The following is a 20,620-nucleotide window of genomic DNA, read 5'->3' as shown; positions in this document are numbered from 1 at the left end:
ATGAAATGCTAAGAGCAGTTTGAAAAAAAAAAAAAACCCAGCAGAACAAACATTAAAGATTGAAGCAAGCCTGAAGGAAAAAACTGTTCTCTTGATGTTAATCTTTAATTTCTCTAGGGCTGCTTTTGCTCTTTCTGGAAACCAGTCACCTTCTTTAAATGTTCATTTTCTCAAAAGCTATTTCTGAAACATTCTCAAAGTCACAGGATCTCAAAAACAATGTTTATTTTAACACATAAATTGTGCCACCTAGCACCAATGTCTGTTAAGTACCAGAATTCCATCTGGTTACCATTACACTTTGGAACCATGCGACTGAAGTCCTGATAGATCAGTCTGTGAACAGATGATTCTCATGAGAACATAAAACAGAGACCACACAGAATCAAAATCATTTGATAAATGTATACAGAACTACATTTGTAGTCATTTAAATACTTTTCTCTGTTTCATGTAAACAAGTTAACACCAGTGACTTTAGCCGCATTTTCCTGGAAGCTATACATGAGGAAAAGTGCATGAGCCACATAAATGCAAGAGCCTGAAGCTGGACTTTTTATTTTCACTCTATTCTCAAGTAAACAATTTTGTAAAGATACCTTTTCCTCCCTCCCAATCTCCCGATACCTTACTTTCATCTTTATCAACTGACTACGGTATAATCTACTATCTAACTCACATAGTAAATTATACTGTAGTCAGTATGGTGAAGGAAAAGCATAGAACTTGGCCACAAAACAGTATTTTCATTTTTTTTTTTAAAGTAAAAGAACACAAGTATTAAAGTTATCTTAAAAGCAATGAAGTGGAAGATACAGTAAAAACCACTGCATAAATACGTTAAAATAAAAACCTTCTTTTAAATTTATCTTGAAGACAAGCTAAAATTTATTGATTTGAATTTAAACATTATTAAATAGTAATTGATATCTCTCTTTAGAAACCGGATCAACTTATCTCTAGTTTCCTGAAAATACACCAAGTCAACCATGCTACTTCACTATTTTTGACAGACTTTAGGCTAACCTCAGTACCTATTTTTATTTGAGCAGTGACTGAAACATGTTTCTTTTAAGCAGAACTTGATGCCGAACTAAAAGTAAACTAAGTTGGATTTCAGGCCCATTGGCAGGTAGGCAGTCAGTCAATCATTTTTCGTACTGCAGGCAGCCCGTGGTGGTTGTCTACATATCGGATCCCTAAGGACATGCTGGAAAAATCTGTGAACACAATCTTCCCATGCTGTATTCACATGCTCCATTCACAATGTTAGCTTACCCACGTTGTTAGAGGCTTGGGTAAGATGACTAGATTTCACGACGGAAATTTCTATAAGAAAAAAATGGAAACCGTAAAACACTGATCTCTTATCATAAATTAAGTATTTACCGGGTACTTAATACCAGGTAATATTCCTAGTAATGGCTAATGCAATTCAAATGAACAGCCATGCATAATGTTTAGAGATGGTCTTTGCTGATGCCTAAAGTACAAGCAACCAAAGAAAAAACAGATACACTGGACATCATCAAAATTAAAAACCTCTGTGCTTCCAAGGACATACTATCAAGAAAACGAAAGGACAACCCACAGAATGGGAGAAAGTATTTGGAAGTCATATATCTGGCTAAGGGTCTAGTATACAGGATATATAAAGAAAGTTTACAACCCAACAGTGAAAAGACAACTCAATTTTAAAATAGGCAAAGGATTTCTGTAAAGATGTACAAAAGGTCAGTAAAAAAAAGATACTCAACATCATTAGTCATTAGGGAAATAAAACCCACTTCATACCTACTAAGATGACTACAATAAAAAAGATGGACAACAATAAGTATTAGTGAGAATGTGGAGAAACTGGGACCTGCAGACATTGCTGGTGAGAAAGGAAAATGGTAATAGTAGCTTTGGAACAGTTTGGCAAGTCCTCAAAAAGTTAAATGTAGAGTTTCCGTATGACCTAGCAATTCTACTCTGGGTATACATACACTGGAGAGATTTGAAACATGTGCCACACAAAAATTCTTACATGAATATTCACAGCAGCATTATTCCCTAGAGCCAAAAAGTGGAAACAACAGAAATGCCCATCAACTGATGAATGGATGGATAAGATGTGGTATATCTATACAAAGGAATATTATTCAACTATAAAACAGGGATGCACCTTGAAAACACTGCAGAATGAAAGAAGCCGGACACAGGAAGCCACATAATGTGTGATTCCATCTGTATGAAATGTTCAGAATAGGCAAATCCACAGAGATACAGATTGGTGGTTGTCAGGGGCTGGGGGAGGCAGGAAAAAGAAGTAATTGCTAACAGGTATGGGGTTTCTTTTTGGGGTGATGAAAATGTTTAAAAAGTGGTGATGGTTGTCCAATTCTGTGAATATACTAAAAATCGCTGAAGTGTAAACTCTAAAAGGGTAAACTTTATAGTATGTAAGTTATATCAAGTTAAAGAAACAAATGATTCTCTGCAGAAAAAAAAGCCTTCATATTTAGGAAACACAACATCTTTATGCCTCAAAAAAAAAAAATCTACTTTTAAAACTATACAACAGCTTCAGCTAAAACTGGATCCCTTAAGGCATAAAACATTTTTAATTTATCTTTTTGTCTCTAGCGCCATGCTACATAATAATTGATCTGAATTACTAATCCTACTGCTCTTCTTTCCTTATAGTCTCAACACCTAGTCTTGACTCCAAAAATTACACATTATTTGCTTTTGGCTAGAATTCACATAATCAAAAAACTTCATCACAAAGTCAAAGGAAAGATAATAGAAACAAATGGAACTAAGTAAATTTAGCACTCTCAATTCATAAAACTGATCTTGCCCCTGCCTTATACCAGTCACATATATAGAAGGTGCTGGAGTACAAAAATGGATGAGATACAATTCTACCTTTCTACAGGTTCAAATTCTAGGCATTGGAGAGGCAACGTGCATAAAATGTAATTAGTATAACAGGTAAAGGAAGCAACCAAAAAGGGGAACATATATAAATTCTACTTAACTGAATGCATTTTTCTTTATTGGACAGATCTGCCTTTTTATAGTTTACTTGGACCATTAAAAAACATATGAATGGTTGGATAGAGTTCACGAAGGACAGAACTGGCATTTTAAAACCTCTAACAGGTAACAGAAATTTATAAATAGTTAAGTTCCTTGTCTGAGGTAATGCCCAATTATAAAGCTATATAATTTACAGCTAGAAAAGACCTTTACAAAAGAGGCCTGCCTTATTTTAGGTTGAAAAACCTGAGGCCAGGTAGGTTAGGCAATCTTAACGCTGAGAGTTAGTGCCCGAGTCCAGTGATCATCAAAGCTGTTTCCCCACATGAAAATTAACATCTACATCACACACAAGCTCAGAGACAGTGTCCAGCTAATGAAATCGCTTCAGAGGATGAAAAGCCAAATACGTATTTACCGATTTTTTCTTTCTGATGTATAAAATGTGAATATCTTCACTTCGATATTCTTCATCATGTTTTTCCAAAGGGATTTTTTCAAAGTCAAAGTCTAGTTGAAGAAGCTATAAATTTAAAAAAGATATACTTTATAGTTAATAATATGAACTATCATCTGGTGACAGAAATCAGAATGGTGGTTACCTTTGGAGTACTGACTGGGGAGGGGCACATGAAAAACTGAGCTAAGCACTTGATACATGTGCATTTTACATGTTTTAACTCAACTGAAGTTGATTAATAAAATAAAATTTTCAATTATACATTATTTCAAAAGTTCATTAACGTTCTTCATATTCAAGAAAAACATAAAAAACCATTTCATTTTATATCTGAGGCAGAGTCATGAAGAGTCACTTTACCCAAAGTAACCCTTTCAGAGGATAAAACTGCAGGGCTAATCAGATGTACCCTTATGAGGAGTCACTTGTAATGTGGTGGATTTTTGCCCATAAAAAGGGCTTGGGTGACCACTGGAGGAAGATGGGCGAAAGATAAATGGGATTCTATGTACCACTTCTGCAACTTCCTGTGGGTCTTTAATTCTTTCAAAAGAAAAAAAAAAAAAGAAAAACCTCAAAATAGGTAGGATACACTGGTCAAAGCTATCATAAAAATACAGTAGAAAACACTAAAATAAAAAGATACCACATATCATGTTTCTATGATGTAATCTCCAAAAATAATATATACATCGTTAACACGTTCCTAAAAGCCAGCAACGTGTTTAATAAAGAAACGCTGAAAACTTTCTCAGGAAAGACAAGGGTGTCACATTATTATTTTACATTGTTTTACAGATCGACAAGTTAGAAAAGAAAAATAAATAAATAATCAGAAAAGATGAAAAAGGCGGTGGGGAGGGAGGTTGGTGGTTATTAGAATGGTGTGCTATGAAGGATCCTCTCCTTGGGTTCATACAAGCAGAATGTTTTCCCTACTCAAAATTACCACAATACACTTGAACACAAAGTCACATACAGCCTCTCTGAAGGGTAATCACTACAAAGATAGATCTAGTAGAGTACTCACCTCAAAATATTTTTTCTCGATTTCTGGATTTTTTCCCATTGTTCGTTGTTCATAACAACATATAATACAAGTCTCAGATCCACTGAGATCTTTTAGGGTTTTCAACAGTGGCTCCAAAGACTGTTCAAAAAGGAATATGATTTTTGTTTATGACTTTTAAAAATTTATATGTTTCCTATAAAAGGGAGTAGGGGAGGTGGAGGGAGTAATTATAACTTCCCTACAATTCATCCATCTTGGAATCAATCCAAACAAGTAAACGTAGTTACAGCTCTGTAACTGATGATTAGTAAACTCTTAACTAATCAATCATCATATTAATTTCAGTTTCCAGAGAAAGGATTCAAGTGACTGCATTTTGGAGTCCCCATGGGTAAACAAATGGAATTGACGGCACTCTTAAAATTTAATTTAATCTAATTTACCTTGGGATTTAAACAATCAACAATTTACCTACAAAAGCAAGTCCAACCCTAACTAGAACATAAGTTGGTTCAATGCTCATTATTGAAAAAAATGATGCCCACAACACTACACAAACTGATATTCTAGAAAAAATCATTCTATAAATATAATAAATCTTGCCACAGAACAATGAATTCTTTACGATGCAACTTAATTATTAATGTCATGATTAACACATTCATCAGAAAAAAAAGAAGAAATCTTAGTCTTTTACAGGAGATCCAAATGGCAAAATCCTTCAAAAATTTTACAGACACCTCTCGCAAAATGCACATATCACTTTTCTCAATATGCTTCATGGGGCCTCTATGTTAATCATGAGTGTATATATGTAGCTCCTGGTGACCTTTATTTTCTCTTTACTGTGTCATCAACTATGGAACAAATATCCTGCATTCAGAGATGTAAAAATGCGAAGAAATGCGTGCTTTAGAATCCACCAAATACGGTTTAAATCTTCTAAAGGAAGAGCCTTCACTATTAAATACTCACCTCTTCATAGTATATGCAGTCGGCCATCAGGATGTAGTCTGGAGGAGAAGGAAAGTCTTCTATTTCTTCCCCCCTTAAAAATGTCAACCAATATTTTAAACTGTTGTTTCACTAATTTAAAATATTCCTGTTTTACCTGTTTTACAAACAAAACCCAGAAAGTCCCCTTCGTATTAACCATGCTTTTAGTGTAACACAATTTAAAGCAAACTACAAATAGTTATCTTAAAACAAGCTGAAAGGCCATACAAACCATTTCAGTACCTTGGCCTGAACAGAACCAGTGACAAGATGCTTGTTCATATTAATATTCATCTTCAGCAAGTCTTGCAATTCCTCTAGGTCGGTGACTATGACATCTGCCCTATAAAATAACGTTGACTGAGGTGTAGGCACAAGGATGGGAAGCCAGTAACCGGGGTTTCCTGCAAAGCGGCGTCCCCTCCCGCCAAGCTCTTACCCGAAGGTAGCAGCCATGAGCCCCACGGCCCCGGTGCCAGAGCCCAGCTCCAGCACCGACCGCCGGCTCAGCGCGTGGGCCCCATCGCCGGAAAACTCGGGCGTTTCCAGGTATTTAGAAAGGACGATGGCAGCGTCCCAAACAACGCAACCCACGCCGCCGGAGCCGTACTGCTGTAGTCGTAACACCGTGCCATCTCGCTTCTCCAAAACTCGCACAAAGTTCCGCAGTTGGTCCTCCCCGGAGGACTCCAGAGGAGCCGCCATCGCCGCCCGGCAACACTGAGTGTCGAGCGCAGCGACGTCACACCCACACGACCGCCCTGGGCCCCGCCTTGCAAGGGGCCCGGCGCCTCCAGGAGGCGGAGTTGGCGCCATAGCGCGTGCGCAAAGGCACAAAGCCCGGAAAGCGGCGTTTCACCAGCGTGGCCCAGCCGCAGGCCAAGGCTTCCCCTGCGCGCGGAACCGCCTCTTTCTCCCCTAAATTACAAGTCTGCCTCAACGAACGGGCAGTTTAAATTACTTTTCCGGACAAAGCCAACCTGAGTGTTTTTATCTAGTTGGAGGTTGATTCACACTGGGTTTTTTTTGGTTTTTTTATTACTGGCCTTAAATCAAGGCAGCTTCCAAGATCCTACCAAGGATGGCTATAATCCTGCTTACAGAGAATTCCTAACATGCTCCTAATTTTTCATCTGAATGCGTAAAAATGGTTGCAAGAAGCTTGTGACTGCGTTTAACGGTGAAGACAAAGTTATCCCTCTGACGTTTACACCACTTAAATTCTTTGGGATTATGGAACTTAAATTGCACAAATTATTGAAAATGTGTGTATATATTACTTCTACAGAACTCAACAATCTTACCCCCCTTGTTCCTTATAATGAAAACACATATTTTAAACGTCTTTTAAAAATTAAGACTGGGGTGATTTATTAATCTTGTTAGGAACTCTGATACAAAGCACAGTAAAAGGCCACAGACCAGTAAATAAACAATGTGGCTTTTGGCTACTTTACAACTGCTGCTACGGCACTAAGAGGAAAACACGCTTTTTCATCACTTAGAATGAAGGAGTACAAATGGCAAATAAAAGTTTTAATCACGTCTCTGATTAAAAATTTAATAAAGCTTTAAGTGTCTGCTGGTTTAAATATTACCAATCTAAAAAAATACTTTAAAAATTTTTAGTTAACACGAGATTTATAGAGAAAGTTACTTGGTTTCGAAGGCAATGCAGTTTTTTCCTATGCCATAAGAAACTTATCCTCCGGCTTTATGAATTAGTAAAGTAGCAGACTGTATTATAGGCCTTGAGTCACATAAATTTATATAGGTTATTAGCATTATCTTTAAATGTACAATATAAACAAAACTGTACATGTATGGCATATTAACTTTGTTTTCCAAAACAACAGGCAGCTCGTTAGCTAAAGACACCATAGTCTGCAAAAACAAAAAGGCACATCTGTATAAGATATATGCCCTTTTTTCCTCTATGATTGGGTTAGGTAGTCTGTTTACATTTCGACAAAACAATAAACACAGTGCATTCTATTATTTTTGTTCTGTTTTTCACTTTTGTCTTCAGCAGCAAATTCTGGATTTTAAGACATGGCATTAAAGAGTTTAAGAACAGTGGGTGTTATTCACGATCTTCCTAAATGTAAAAACTAGACGTAAAAACTAGAAGATGGTCAAAGAGGCTTAAAAATCAGTATCACCACACACCCCCTATATGTGTATAAATTTACTGCCTTAAAAAGTCATCTGTTACTCAAATTTGAAAAATTCCACAAATGCACTATCCCCTTTCAGTGCAATCAATGTCACTTTAAACCATATTTTAGCAGAGTCTACAGTGCAAATATAAATTCTTTATACTGGCCTTTGGGCAGCACTGAGGATCCAAGACAAGGCAATGCTACTGATCACCTGAGGATAATGGTAAAGGACTTCTGTATTTTTATTTTTCCAATTTTTAAAAGCTTATTTGATCAGTAGCATTTTTGTAAGAGCATTATTTTTAAAAAGTACTAAAATACTATGCCTCTTTTGAATAAATTAAAAAAAACTTTACAAATACCATTCCAGTGTCAATGACTACATATGGCTAGGGTCATTGAGGAGTTTCTGCATTTTCTAGCAAAGGCAGTCTATACAATGGGGGGTGCGAAAGCTCCCGTTTGTAAGTCTTTGGTGGCAGTTTTGGTAGGTGAGGGCTTGAATTCTGCCTTGGTGGAACAGGGGGAGCTTGAGGATGAGCAAGATTATTTTGACTAGAACTGAGCACATAGCATCGACGTGGTACCCTTGGAGAGGGTGTGCTAGGAGGAGTGTTTGGAGAATTTGGACACGTACTAACGTCTCTGAACCAGTCTGGATCTCTGTGAAGACGTCCCAGCGGAGGTGGCTGAAGAGTAAACGGACAGTTTATAAAGTGTTCTGGAGGCCGAAGGGGAACTGGTGGAGGGGTATCGGGAAGAGGATCTCTCGGCGGCGGCGGTGGTGGACTATGCAGAGGCCCGTCAAATGCACCAGTAGGAGCAGGAACTCTGGGTTTTACCTTTGGAGGAGGAGGCTGTCTTGGCGGAATAGCAGGGGGGCCATCATCAGATTTCATAGTTCCCTCAAAAACAAAAAGATTAAATTATACCTCTGTTCTCCTGAAAAATCTGTGAGAAAAAGTTTTAAAAAGACTAAAGAATTCTTATGTGTTAAGTTAAATCCAGAGCCTCAAAATAGGTTAATCTGGTTTAATGATCAGATTTATGAGTAAATTACTCCCAGTTTCACTCAGGGCCCAGTTTAATATTTTGATATGTGAGATGTTTTAATTGAAATCTTATAAAGCCTCAGATTATCTTGCTTTATATATACAGTTTATAAATGTGTGGTTTTATTTATAATAATGGGCAAGTGATGTAAAAAGAATATATAGCTTTGTAGACATGAAAGGACATGAAAGGACAAGAGGACTTAACATCCAGCTTCTGCTTTTTGGCCATTTACTTCTACGATCCCCAGTGAGGCTCAGTGGTGGTTCTCAAAGTGTGAGCCAGGGATCAGCAACATCAACACGAGTAGGGAACTTGTTAGAAATGCAAATTCCTGGGCCCCACCCCAGACCTACTGAATCAGAAACTCTGGCCATCTGGTTTTAACAAGCCTTCCAGGTGCTTCTGATGCAACCTAAAGTTTGAGAAGCACCAGGTGAAAGTTTGGAGAATGGTTTGAATACTACAGTTCTTTCCATCTCCACCAGAAATAAAAGTATTTCTTCTGAGCATCTGTGAATCTGCCCAGCCTCTTTTTTTAGAAAAATTATTATGAGGATTAAACAACTATTTAAGGTATTTTCTAAATAAAACAACCTAAATATTTAAAAACCATAATGGGTGACCAAATTGTAATTGACAGACTCTTCATAAGAACAAGCCCTATTTTGAAGATTCACAACTTTGAATAAGTTGAGGCAAACCTAAGTCCTGTTGACTACCTTGGAATTTGATTTTTTGTTTTTGTTTTTTGGCCACGAGGAGGAGCATGCAGGATCTATAGTTCCCTAACCAAGGATGGAACCTGTGCCCCTGCAGTGGAAGCCCGGAGGTAACCACTGGACCACCAGGGAATTCCTTACCTTGGAATTTGAAGCATCATGATCAAATTTTTTTCGAGGAGGAAGTGGAGGAGGAATCAGTGGCTCTTCACTTAGTTTATGTAAACTACCACACGAACTAAAGAAAGACTCTGGGGGTAAAAAAGATTAGTTTAACCACAAGTCACAATGCAATCATAAGACAAAACTTTACTTCAATCTGTGATCACCTCTGCTATGGTATCTGTCAGACTGTACTGTAGCTGACTGTTGGTTTAGCTATCCTCTCCATTAAGGTGTAAGCTTTTTGAGGGCAGTGTGTATTTATTTTCATATCTGTAGCATGTAACACAGTGGTAGCGCCTGGCACATACTAGGTACTACTGCTAAATGAAAATATACTATTCAATTAAGATTAATAAGGAGATTCTGCTCCCTGAAAAGCCTTTTGTTTGTATAAACTGTACTAACTTCCAGAGAAAGATCATCCATAAACAGAGACCATGCTTTTTTTTTCCCCCCGAAATGAACATTATTTTTACTTAAGTTCTTTTAACATCATGTTAACTTACATAAACATGCAGTGTAGACGACTGGTTTTAGACAACAGTCAAAAATTAAATCCTTAGCTAATCAACAGTATTCTCAGTGTAAAATACCATGAATTTTTTGAAGCAGCTAATATTGGATACATTTCTACACAGGTAATAAAACCTCCATATAGGAGACCATAGGGTAGGGTTGTATCACAGGACTCTTCTATTTGCAAGTCTTTCATTGATAATGGAAACAATACACAACTGCATTAAAGGAAATTTACAAAATAATACAGTATTAGAGGAAAAACTACCCATAAACATGCCAACCAGACATAGAATAAGAACGATTTTCATGTTCATTTCTTTTGTCTTTTTCATATGGTTAAAAAAATACCTGTAATTATGGACCAACTTCCTATTTTATATCTCCACACACAGTTGTTATAAAGATAGTGATCATATCTTGTTTATCATTGTACTGAGATTGGGTTTATAGGAGCTAGTTGGGAAAGAAGTTGGTGAGTTTAATTTTAAACACACTGAATTTGTGTGAACTGCTTATGGGACATCCAAGTAAAGATGTCACGCATTACTCCATGTCAAAAATTGCTGTCCTGATCACGTGACTCTGCAGTCACCTCAGGGTGTCTTGATGGCTCACAGTGCCAGTAGCAGAAACAAAAAGTATGCCTAGGGGGGGTTGGCAGATGGTGTGAGGAGGTTAGGTAGAGCACTACCTGCTGTGAATATGTTCCTTTTGCTTGCCCAGCAAACTTTGCCTTGTCTTTGTCTCTTGGTGATGGTGAATTCATCCCATATGGTTTAGTCAGCCAATTCTGCCCAGGGCACCCCAATTCCAGTCAAGAAGTGGACAAAGGACTCGCTGTCTTAACTTGATCAGACTTTTATCTGCCTCTCTTTTATGCATACAGCTGTGTGCTTCAGTGAAAGCTGATCTCACCCCTTAGCTCCAGAGGTGGGGCCTGATTAGACCATTCCCTCAGCCAGCGTAACTGGCTGTCGACACATGAACTAATTCAGACTACTGAAATTTGAAAGGAGGTTTGCAAGAGGCTACTGAAAAGGAAGTTCCTTGCTCTTTTGGAAAAGCGGTCTGTCAGCCTTTCTCTGTACCTTTCTTTCTCACTTGACTGAACAAGAAAGCACATAACCAATACTCCTGCCACCACTCTTATGACCTTGAGGAAAAACAGCCTCAGATAAAGCTGATAATCTGGACAAAACAATGAAGAGTCAAAAAGAAATCTGGTCTTTAATAACATCATTAAAGTTATCATTATCAGTTATCATTAATAACTGAATCAACCAGTCCTAAAGCAGCCTTCCTCCAGACTTCCAGCTATCTGAGTCAGAATGCTTTCTTATTGTTTAAGGCAAACTTAGTTGAGTCTTCTCTTCCTCACAGAAACACACACGCTCATGGAAGCAGAAAATATTTTAATGATAATGGGATAGCTGTGAAAGTTTCTGAGTCTGACTCTACAGTCAGCCCACTTAAACACTTAAACACAGAATGTTTCTCCATAGGAGGCACTCAGTAACCCTTGTTGAAGTGTGAAGTTCAACTTCAATTTTATTTTCTATTAAGAGCACTTCTCCACAAGATTATACAGGTTTTGTGAGCATTTTAAATAACCTTAGTATTCCAAACCAGTGAATGTAGGATAATTTACTTAACAATTTCTGTAATGTTAGCTAGCTATGTAAGTTACTTCCAATTTTTTATCATTCACTCGTCCATCCACTCAGCAAGTATTTATTGTGCATCTGCTATAGTGCCAGCACTCTTCTAGGCACTAGCGATACAGCAGTGAACAGGAAGCAAAAATTCACGTCCTTCTGGAGCTTATGTTCTAGGTTGATAAGAGAGAATAAACATGATAATTAAGTAAAAAGTATAATGGCTATAAGTTAAAAGAAGAAATATTAGGTAGGGAAGGGGGAGCAATTTCAAAGAGGGTGATCAGGGAAGGCCTCACTCAGGTAACACCGAGCAAAAGCCTGAAGGAGGCAAGGGAGCATGCCATGAGGCCAGAAGGGTGAAGAGCACTCCAAGCGGAGGGAACAGCAAGAGCAGAAGTCCTGATGTGGGAATCTGTCTATTTTGTTCAGGAGGCAGAGTAGCTGGAGCAGAGTAAACAACAGGAGAGAAGAGTAGGTGATGAAGTCTGATAGATCAAAGAAGGCCAAACTGCATAGGACCTTATGGGTCCTTTTGAAGGAGTTTTGGCTTTTACTCTAAGATGGAAAGCCACTGGCTTTAAGTATAGGTGAGAAGAGTCTAACCTACATGCTAAAAGGACCTAGTTGCTGTATTGAAAACAGACTAAAGTGTGGAAGGTGGGAAGTTAGGATGCTACTATAATAAACCAGGTAAGTGATGGTGGTCGCTTGGACCAAGGTGGCAGCAGTAAAGAAATGGTTAGATCCTGGATATATTCTGAAAGTAAATAAGACCTGTTGATGGATCACGTTTGGGGTATGAGAAAAAGAAAGAAGTAACGATAACTCTAATATTTTCAGCCTCAGCAATTAGACAAATGTGGTCATGACTGAGAAGAGGCGGCGATGGGAAGAACAACTTTAGAGGAGATGATATCCAAATAGAGACTTCGAACAGGTCACTGAATACATGAGCCTAAAGGTCAAGAGACAGGCTCTGGGCAGAGAAAAAAAATTGGGGAATTATCATCATATAGACGATATAACAGTGAACGAGACACCAAGTGAGTGAGAAGAAAAGAGATTCAGAGACTTAGGGCCTTCCAATGTTAATAGGTTGGGAAAATGACGAGAAACCAGCAAGAGAGACTAAGGAGCTAAAAGTAAAGTAGAAAAACCACGGGAGCAGGATGAACAATGTGATCTTCATGTACGCGACTTCTTCACAAAAATTTTTTGGTATTCGGTATTAATGAAGGCAGAGACTTTGTCTTTCTAGTTTGCTGTTGAATCCTTAGTACTTGGCAGAGTAGCTGGTACAAAGTACTCAATTCTCTATTGAATGAATAACTAAAGGGTGTGAACATTTTTTTGGTTTGATATGTTGTTTTCAGATTTCTTTCCAAAAGGATCATACTAATGTATCAATTTACAAGGGATAAGTAATATATGAGTATCTTTTAACATAGGCTTGCTCATACTTTGATGTAAACTGTCTATTCATGCCCATTGTTAATGCAGTCTTGCTGTTTTTCCCATTGTATGTGAGCACTTTTCATACTTTCATTTCTTCCAGGATTTTAAGATGTTTAGAATTTTATGCAGTTATTCTCAATATTTTCTATTAAAATTCAAAACATGATTTTCTTTATCATATGGAAAATGTATTTTACTACCACCCAGAATAATGTCTAGAACTCCTGGTTCTCAAATGGCATAGTGTTATGGGTTGAACTGTGTCCCCCCCACAGAAGTTATGTTGAAGCCCTAACCCCAGCACCTATGAATGTGGACCGTATTTATAAATATAGTCTTTACAGATATGTAATCAAGTTAGGATGAAAGTGAGCCCAAATTCTGTATGACTGGTGTCTTTATAAAAACAGGAGATGAGAAAATGAGATACAAGGAGAAGATGGCCATGTGACAACAAAGACAGAGATTAAAGTGATGTATCTACCAACCAAAGGATGCCAAGGATTGCCAGCAAATGCCAGAAGAGGTAAGGAAAGATTCTCCCTTACAGGTTTCAGAGGGAGCACAGCCCTGCCACCCTGATTTTCAGACTTCTAGCCTCCAGAACTGGACTTTAAGCCACTCAGTTTGTGGTACCTTGTTACAGAAGCACTAGAAACTAATATATGTAGTAAAAACATCTCCACTGCTGAACAACCAGGAAAATAAGAAACATGCACAAACTTCAATGAAGCCAGGAAACATGTGGATCCTGAAGCTTCAATGCATGAAGGTGGACTACAATGTACATGAAGGAGACAAATGGAGGAAGATGAAACCCAAATGTCTATAGTGACTGGGACTGACAAACAGCAGCAGATTTGCCCCCAGAGAACCAAAGGAGGGATCAGGAATTAAAGGCACTTGGTATAATGGAAGGCATGGACGTGAAAACAGAAGATATGATTACGTCTATACAAGGACCAGTGAGAACCCCCAAATCCTATTCTCCACTTAGTGAGGCCAGGCAATTACCACATTCCCACCACTGCAGGAGACTGAGGGTTTTATTCTCTGGAGAATCTAAACTTCAGACTTGGGAACAGTAGTCTGTGCTGAAAACACAGATTTTCATACTAAATGCAGAGATCTCCCAGGAAGAAGATTCAAAGATCTTTCTTTGGAGAAACTAAACACTCTTAGAGAAAACGCCTCATAGATTCTGAAATTTGGGGACTTCCTAAGCAAAAAAAATTCTCATCACTCTATCAATCTAACAGTGAAACCTACAAGGCAACAAGCTTTGCCCACGGATATCGCACTTCCCATCAGTTTATATTGCCTCACTCTAAAATATGAACAGAAAGCTAAGGATCCCAGACAAGAAAGAAAAACCTCCAATATGAAAGACAACAGACCACAACTAATAGAAGAAAGAAACTCAGAAAAGAAACCATACCAGAAACAAAATTAATTTTTTTCAAAAATTGAATAATGAAACCAGACTAGGATGATATAAAAATGGCATGATCAGAGGGAATTTAGAAAGAATTCTTAGAAATTCAAAATCATGATAGATGAAAAAAAAAATAGAAAAGCTGGGCAATAAAGTAAGGAAATCTCCCAGAAAACAGAACACATAAACAAAGAGATGGACAAGAGGAGATAAAAAAAAAATCAGCGGATGAATCTAGGGTGTACAATATGGAAAAGAAGCTCCAAAAAGGGACTCAGAGAACATGGCAGGGGAGAAATTATTTAAACAACGATACAAGGAACACTTTCTAGAAATCAAAGACGTGAATCTCTAAATTTAAAGGGCTCATTATAGACAGCAAAATGAAAGAAGAAAAAAAGACCCACATCAAAGCAGATCATTGTGAATGTATAGATCATTAGGAATAAACAGAAGATCCTAAAAGTTTCTTGAATTTAATGTGGCAGAGACTGCCAATTGTCCCCCAGTGCACCTGTCCCTTTCTTCCTTTTAGTAATAGGATCCCATGAATTTTAGCAAGACAAAAGGCTGCCTAGTTACAGACAACATTTCTTAGCCTCCCTTGCAGCTGTGTCCATGGGACTAAGTTTTGGCCAATGGGATGAGAGCAGGAGTGATACCTGCAACTCCCAGATCACGTTTTTGTAACAAAGCTCCTTGCCCTCCGTGTTCCTGCTGGCAGAAAAATGGTAACAACTCAAATCAGTTGTTCAAGACTCAGAGATGGAAGCCAAATTTTGAGAATGCTGGATTGCCCTGCTAGCCTGAAAACCTTATAGAGCAGAGTTGTTTACTTGCTCTGGCTATTTTGAGAAGTAAACTTCTATTTCATGTAAGACACTGTATTTTTGGGTCTCTTTGCTACAGCAAGTAAACCCCAGTTTTCAAAAAAAGGATTAAGAATGTAGCATCACTGACAGAAGGATTTTTGTCTATTTTGTTCAGTGCCACTTCTCTCACACCTACAACAGTACCTGCATATAATAGGCATTTAAAGATTATGCATGAATAATTTATGAGTGAATGATATTAGACTTCTAAACAGCAAGTATGAAAGCTAGAAGACAGTGGGAAACTGTCTTCAAGATTCTGACTGAAAATGATTTAAAATTCCATACCCAGCCAAACTTTTTTTTTTTGGCCGCACCATGAAGCTTGTGAAATCTTAGTTCCCTGACCAGGGATTGAACCTGGGGCCTTGGCAGTGAAAGTGTGGAGTGGACTGCTGGGGAATTCCCCCAGCCAAACTAATAACAACTAAATGTATAAATACATTTTCAGAAATGCAAGAACTTAAAAATTTATATCCTATGTATGCTTTCTCAGGGAGCTACTAAAGATGTACCCCTACCAAAATAAGGAAGCATATCAAGAAAGAAGACAAGGAATCCAAAAAACAAGAATCCAACACAAGAGAGATGAAGGGAATTTCTAGTATGACAACAAAAGAAAGTTCTAGGATTTGAGCTGGGTCAGAGGCCAAGACAGCAACCAGTCCCAACTGGAGCAGGACAAAAGAGCATCAGGAAGGAAGTTTCCAAGTTAAAAAGCACACACACACAAAACCCCCAAAACAAAAAAACCTAGATAACTTCCCTAAATGGTCTGACTTTAAGGAAAACTGTGCTGTAAAAGGGTGTGGGAAGATGTAGCAATAGATGTTTAAAAAACTAACAAACAAACAAAAATCCTAAACATTAATGAAGCTATTATTAACTTCAGGAAACAGAGCTGTACAAGAAAGGAAGCATGATCAGAGTATACACTCCTTGACTTGGCAGTGAATAATATTTTCCCCAAATGCGCTAAGTATATTAGGTAAAGGGTGAAATCTTCATCTACCATAATAGGAAATCAGTAAACACTGTCTAAAATAAATGATTCTAGAGAGAGAAAAATATAAAAACATCATTTAAAAATGTGGAAGAACCACTGGAAAACAAGGGGTGGGGAGTCATCGGGTAGAACTGTTGTTAATTTCATCTTAAGTGTTTTAAGCACTATTTGCCTTTTAAAACTCTATGCATATATCACCTTGATAAAAATTTAAAAATTAAAATAAAGTACAGAATTAAACATTTAAAACAAAAACTTTACTTTTCTCACAAGACAGAAACTCTCTTGCTACTATCTAAATGATTTACATTTTACTATGACAGAAGCAGAAGTCCTCTAGATTGGGAGAATTATTCCTGAAGCTGCTGTGTCCCTTTGGGTTATTTTGTTTTAAACAAATGACCATAGGAAGAAAGGTGACAGTATTTTACTTAAAATGCTGCTTTAACTAAAAAAAGCTCATGAGAAGAAATAAGTGATCAAGGCTAGCCTGGGAACCTGATGAACATTTAGTATTATTCCTATAGGAAATGAATTGGAAGGAGTGGGGAAGAGGAGAGGCAACTGATATGAAATCACTGTTCATCCTGTGCCAAGTAATGTGCTAGCTGCTTCTAAATAGTTATCTCATCTGACCCTTAACAAATTGGATATGCTAAGTAATTTGTTCAATGTCATACAGCCCCTAGAACATAGATAGGTTGTAAAATGATGAAAATAAACTGTAGTAAAGTTTAAATAGTACACAGTTGAAAGAAAATAATTTGATTTATTTATAAGAATTTCATTCATTTCTTAAAATTTTAAAATGTTGCTAAAACCCAAAATATTCATATACAAATTTTATCAATTCAATTATTATCTTTATAGTCATTTCATTAGAATCGACTCAAATTCTTACTTACTTGAATGAGGCAAGAGGACTGGAGCAAAGATGCTATTGCTTCCTATTGGAATGAGAAATATCAATTTGAAAAGGAAGGTAATATGTACGGTTATATTTTTAAAATATGTTTGCATAAAGTAACATACGTAATAACACACACAGAGTTCAGAATTTTATCATCATCTTTGGCCATGTTAGTTTTTAAAGAATGAACCTGGTATTCTTTGTACCTGGAATGTTTTTCCTTTCTTAGTATAAGTAGTTCCCTCTCTAACACAGTCTCTTTTTAAATTTCCTTCACAAAACTTATCTGCTTTGTTTTCTTTTTCACTGTCTACTGCTCCCCTTTAGAGTAGCTTTGGGGCTCAAAAGGTTCTAAATAAATCTTTGTTGAATGAATAAATTAGAAAATAATATGCATAAACAATGCACAAATAATGCTTTACTCCCATGTTAATCACTATTTTCACATATAGATGTCACTTTTCACACTAATATAGTTTGCAAAGGATTCTACAGTTTCCTAATTAAAATGATGAAAAGAATTAACTGAAACACAAGATTCCTTTTTTTGCCAAATAGTTTACATCAAATACATACCACAGGAACTGTTGAGATCCACATCTAAAAACACACTAAGGTCTGAAGAAGCAGATACTGGTGGAGTAGATGGTGTATTTGGAGAGGTTGGTGCTGACACTGTTGATTCAAGTTCTGTTTCAGCAATCCGACTAAAGCTTATTTTACATGGTTCTCTTTCTAATGGTGTTGGATGACCTCGTAAAGTACCTGAGGTAGAGCCATGCCGGCCTGTATTAGGCCTTATTCCAGGAGATTTTAAAGAGAAAGTTGATTTCCTAGGCTAGGAAAAGCAAATATAATTACGATTACAAACTTGCATGTACTTTATTTATTATGACTTAGTATTACCTTATTAATTCTTAGCATACAGTTAAGAGAGTACAGTAGTAAATCCCAGTCTGCAAGGACAGTCTGTAACATTCCAGTGGAACGCTTTGGGATTTACTTGGCTTAATTTTAACATTGACTCGAATACTGTATAAGTAAACCTCTTTTCATACTACAGAAATAAAATACTGCAAAATCTGTGTGAAAACAACTGTTTGCTCCCCAAACACTTGAACCTAAACTTCTTCAAATTACTGATATCAATTTTACAAATATTCACTGTAGACATAATATATGCAACATATTATGCTAGGTGCTTTAGAAAAAAAAGACCTTTTTTCCCCCCTCCCTAATAATAAATGACCAACCTCCACAATGATACTTTAGAGTCTTTGGAAAAAATTGCTATCATTATCTCCCACCTTCAACCTCTACTCCCTTTTAAAACTTCTCCCAGTGGTAGACTAATGAAAAAACATGAACTCAGATTCAGGTAACTTGAGTTAAAACCTCAAGTGTGCCCATATCTAGCTATGCAGCCTTGAAAAAAGTTATTTATCTCCTTCGAGCCTCAGTTTTTATGTCTGTAAAATGAGAGTAAGATCAATATCATACAATTGTTGTGGAGATGAGGTAACATGAAACTACCTGGCTCGAAGTTGGTGTATCACAAATGTTTTTACTTCCTTCCACACCTTGCTTCACTGTCAGCTACTTAGAATTGGTCTTCCACTACTTCTGTTGTCACTGCAAACCCCAGGAATAAAAGGAACTACTGTATAGCAGCAAATTTTAGCGAGAGAGGTGGGTTCCAGTGGTAACTACGGACAATGGTGCTCTTATGGCAGGAGCGAGGGTCAAGTCAGAAGAACTATGATATCTCTCCTTACTCCTTCCCAGGTCTTTTCATTTCCTGTTCCATTAGCTACCTGCCATTGAGGTTCTCACGTTCTCACAGCTTTTCCCCTTATACTAGGAAGGATCAAAAATGGACAGATAAACAAGTGGTACTAAGATAAAGGATAAACCGGATTTTATCAAAATGCTAACTTTTCCCCTACAGTATATATAATTTTAGAAATAGTATAAACACTGCAAAACAAAACACTTAAAAACAGCTATTCGAGGACTCCCCTGGTGGTGCAGTGGTTAAGAATCCGCCTGCCAATGCAGGGGACACGGGTTCGAGCCCTGGTCCGGGAAGATCCCACTTGCTGCAGAGCAACTAAGCCCGCGCGCCACAACTACTGAGCCCGTGTGCCACAACTACTGAAGCCCACGCGCCTAGAGCCCATGTTCCGCAACAAGAGAAGCCACCGCAATGAGAAGCCCGCACACCGCAATGAAGAGCAGCCCCCGTTCACCGCAACTAGAGAAAGCCCGCATGCAGCAACGAAGACGTAACGCAGACAAAAATAAATACATAAATTTATTAAAAAACAAAAAAACCAGCTATTCGAGCAAAGTACAGTTTTAATGGAAATAGTCTGTTGAACACTAAAGACAACATTGCTTTAAAAAACAAATTTTTCCAAAACTGTAATGGACTTACAAATCGAGGTGGCTGTTTGCAGTTTCGGGGTTCAATTTCTAGTGACTTGTTGAACAAATAATCTGTAAACTCTTTTTCAGAAGCATTTCCCATGGGGTTAAGGTTTTCAAAGAACCTCTGGAATTAAACAGATATCCATGAGTACATATTTTAGATTTTATTAAAACGTTTACTTCATCAGTTTAATACAAAAATATCATCAACAAATTAACAGACCCTAATGTCTGAAAAGTCCTCAAGAATTGCTGATTCCAATCTCTCTATTTTCGGATAAAAGTATAAAGTTTTTATGGAAGTTGTATATTCCAGTCTTAAAGTTCTTTTAAGAAGATGAACAGATTTTTCACTTATTACCATCTTAATGGCTCAGTATCCCTCAGTTAACATTCCTACTCATTATAACAACAAAATGATCATCAGTAATAAGCTGTCAAAAGTGTTTAAAACAGAACTATAGTTATAATCCACAATGAAACTTTGATGATCAGAAAAAAAGAGATAAATTGGACTAAAGTGTATTCAAAAGTAATTTCAAGAACAATTATATAAACATATCTATGTTAGCCTCTAGCAAAGTACTTTTTTGTCTTTACTAAAAAAATATTTTCCGGGGCTTCCCTGGTGGCGCAGTGGTTGAGAATCTGCCTGCCAATGCAGGGGACACGGGTTCGAGCCCTGGTCCGGGAAGATCCCACATGCCGCGGAGCAACTAGGCCCGTGAGCCACAACTA

At 37.4% G+C, this 20,620-nt stretch overlaps 2 protein-coding genes across 3 annotated transcripts in view; both read right to left on the bottom strand.

Moving 5' to 3' along the window:
* Positions 1 to 124: 124 nt before the first annotated feature.
* On the bottom strand, positions 125 to 6,212 carry VCPKMT (valosin containing protein lysine methyltransferase). The gene is made up of 6 exons (XM_068529940.1): positions 5,935 to 6,212; positions 5,728 to 5,838; positions 5,475 to 5,547; positions 4,518 to 4,637; positions 3,446 to 3,550; positions 125 to 1,329 (listed from the first exon to the last, which is right to left on the bottom strand). Exons 1-6 carry the CDS (start codon positions 6,198 to 6,200, stop codon positions 1,315 to 1,317), a joined length of 690 nt encoding a protein of 229 aa, XP_068386041.1. The 5' UTR covers positions 6,201 to 6,212; the 3' UTR covers positions 125 to 1,314.
* Positions 6,213 to 6,862: 650 nt separating this feature from the next.
* Positions 6,863 to 20,620, bottom strand: part of SOS2 (SOS Ras/Rho guanine nucleotide exchange factor 2) — a 106,709-nt gene continuing 92,951 nt past the window's right edge. For both annotated transcript variants that reach the window (XM_068545647.1, XM_068545651.1), the window contains 5 exons: positions 19,890 to 20,006; positions 18,029 to 18,290; positions 17,448 to 17,489; positions 9,574 to 9,683; positions 6,863 to 8,562 (listed from right to left, as the gene is read on the bottom strand). In XM_068545647.1, the coding sequence (XP_068401748.1) occupies positions 8,053 to 8,562; positions 9,574 to 9,683; positions 17,448 to 17,489; positions 18,029 to 18,290; positions 19,890 to 20,006 (1,041 nt within the window). In that variant the 3' untranslated portion in view covers positions 6,863 to 8,052. The remainder of the gene's footprint in view (positions 8,563 to 9,573; positions 9,684 to 17,447; positions 17,490 to 18,028; positions 18,291 to 19,889; positions 20,007 to 20,620) is intronic.

Source organism: Eschrichtius robustus, chromosome 1, assembly GCF_028021215.1.
Source record: "Eschrichtius robustus isolate mEscRob2 chromosome 1, mEscRob2.pri, whole genome shotgun sequence".
NCBI classification, from domain to species: domain Eukaryota; kingdom Metazoa; phylum Chordata; class Mammalia; order Artiodactyla; family Eschrichtiidae; genus Eschrichtius; species Eschrichtius robustus.
The sequence above is the reverse complement of the archived record's forward strand: the minus strand, read 5'-3'. Positions and strand labels throughout refer to the sequence as shown.

Bases quoted from the DNA above. Each gene is read 5' to 3' on its own strand.
- VCPKMT (XM_068529940.1), bottom strand. From the start codon at position 6,200: ATGGCGGCTCCTCTGGAGTCCTCCGGGGAGGACCAACTGCGGAACTTT. The intron at 5,839-5,934 runs GTAAGAGCTTGG...GTTATTTTATAG, and splicing joins CTCATGGCTGCTACCTTCGG to GGCAGATGTCATAGTCACCG. The intron at 5,548-5,727 runs GTTTGTATGGCC...GACATTTTTAAG, and splicing joins CAGGCCAAGGTACTGAAATG to GGGGGAAGAAATAGAAGACT.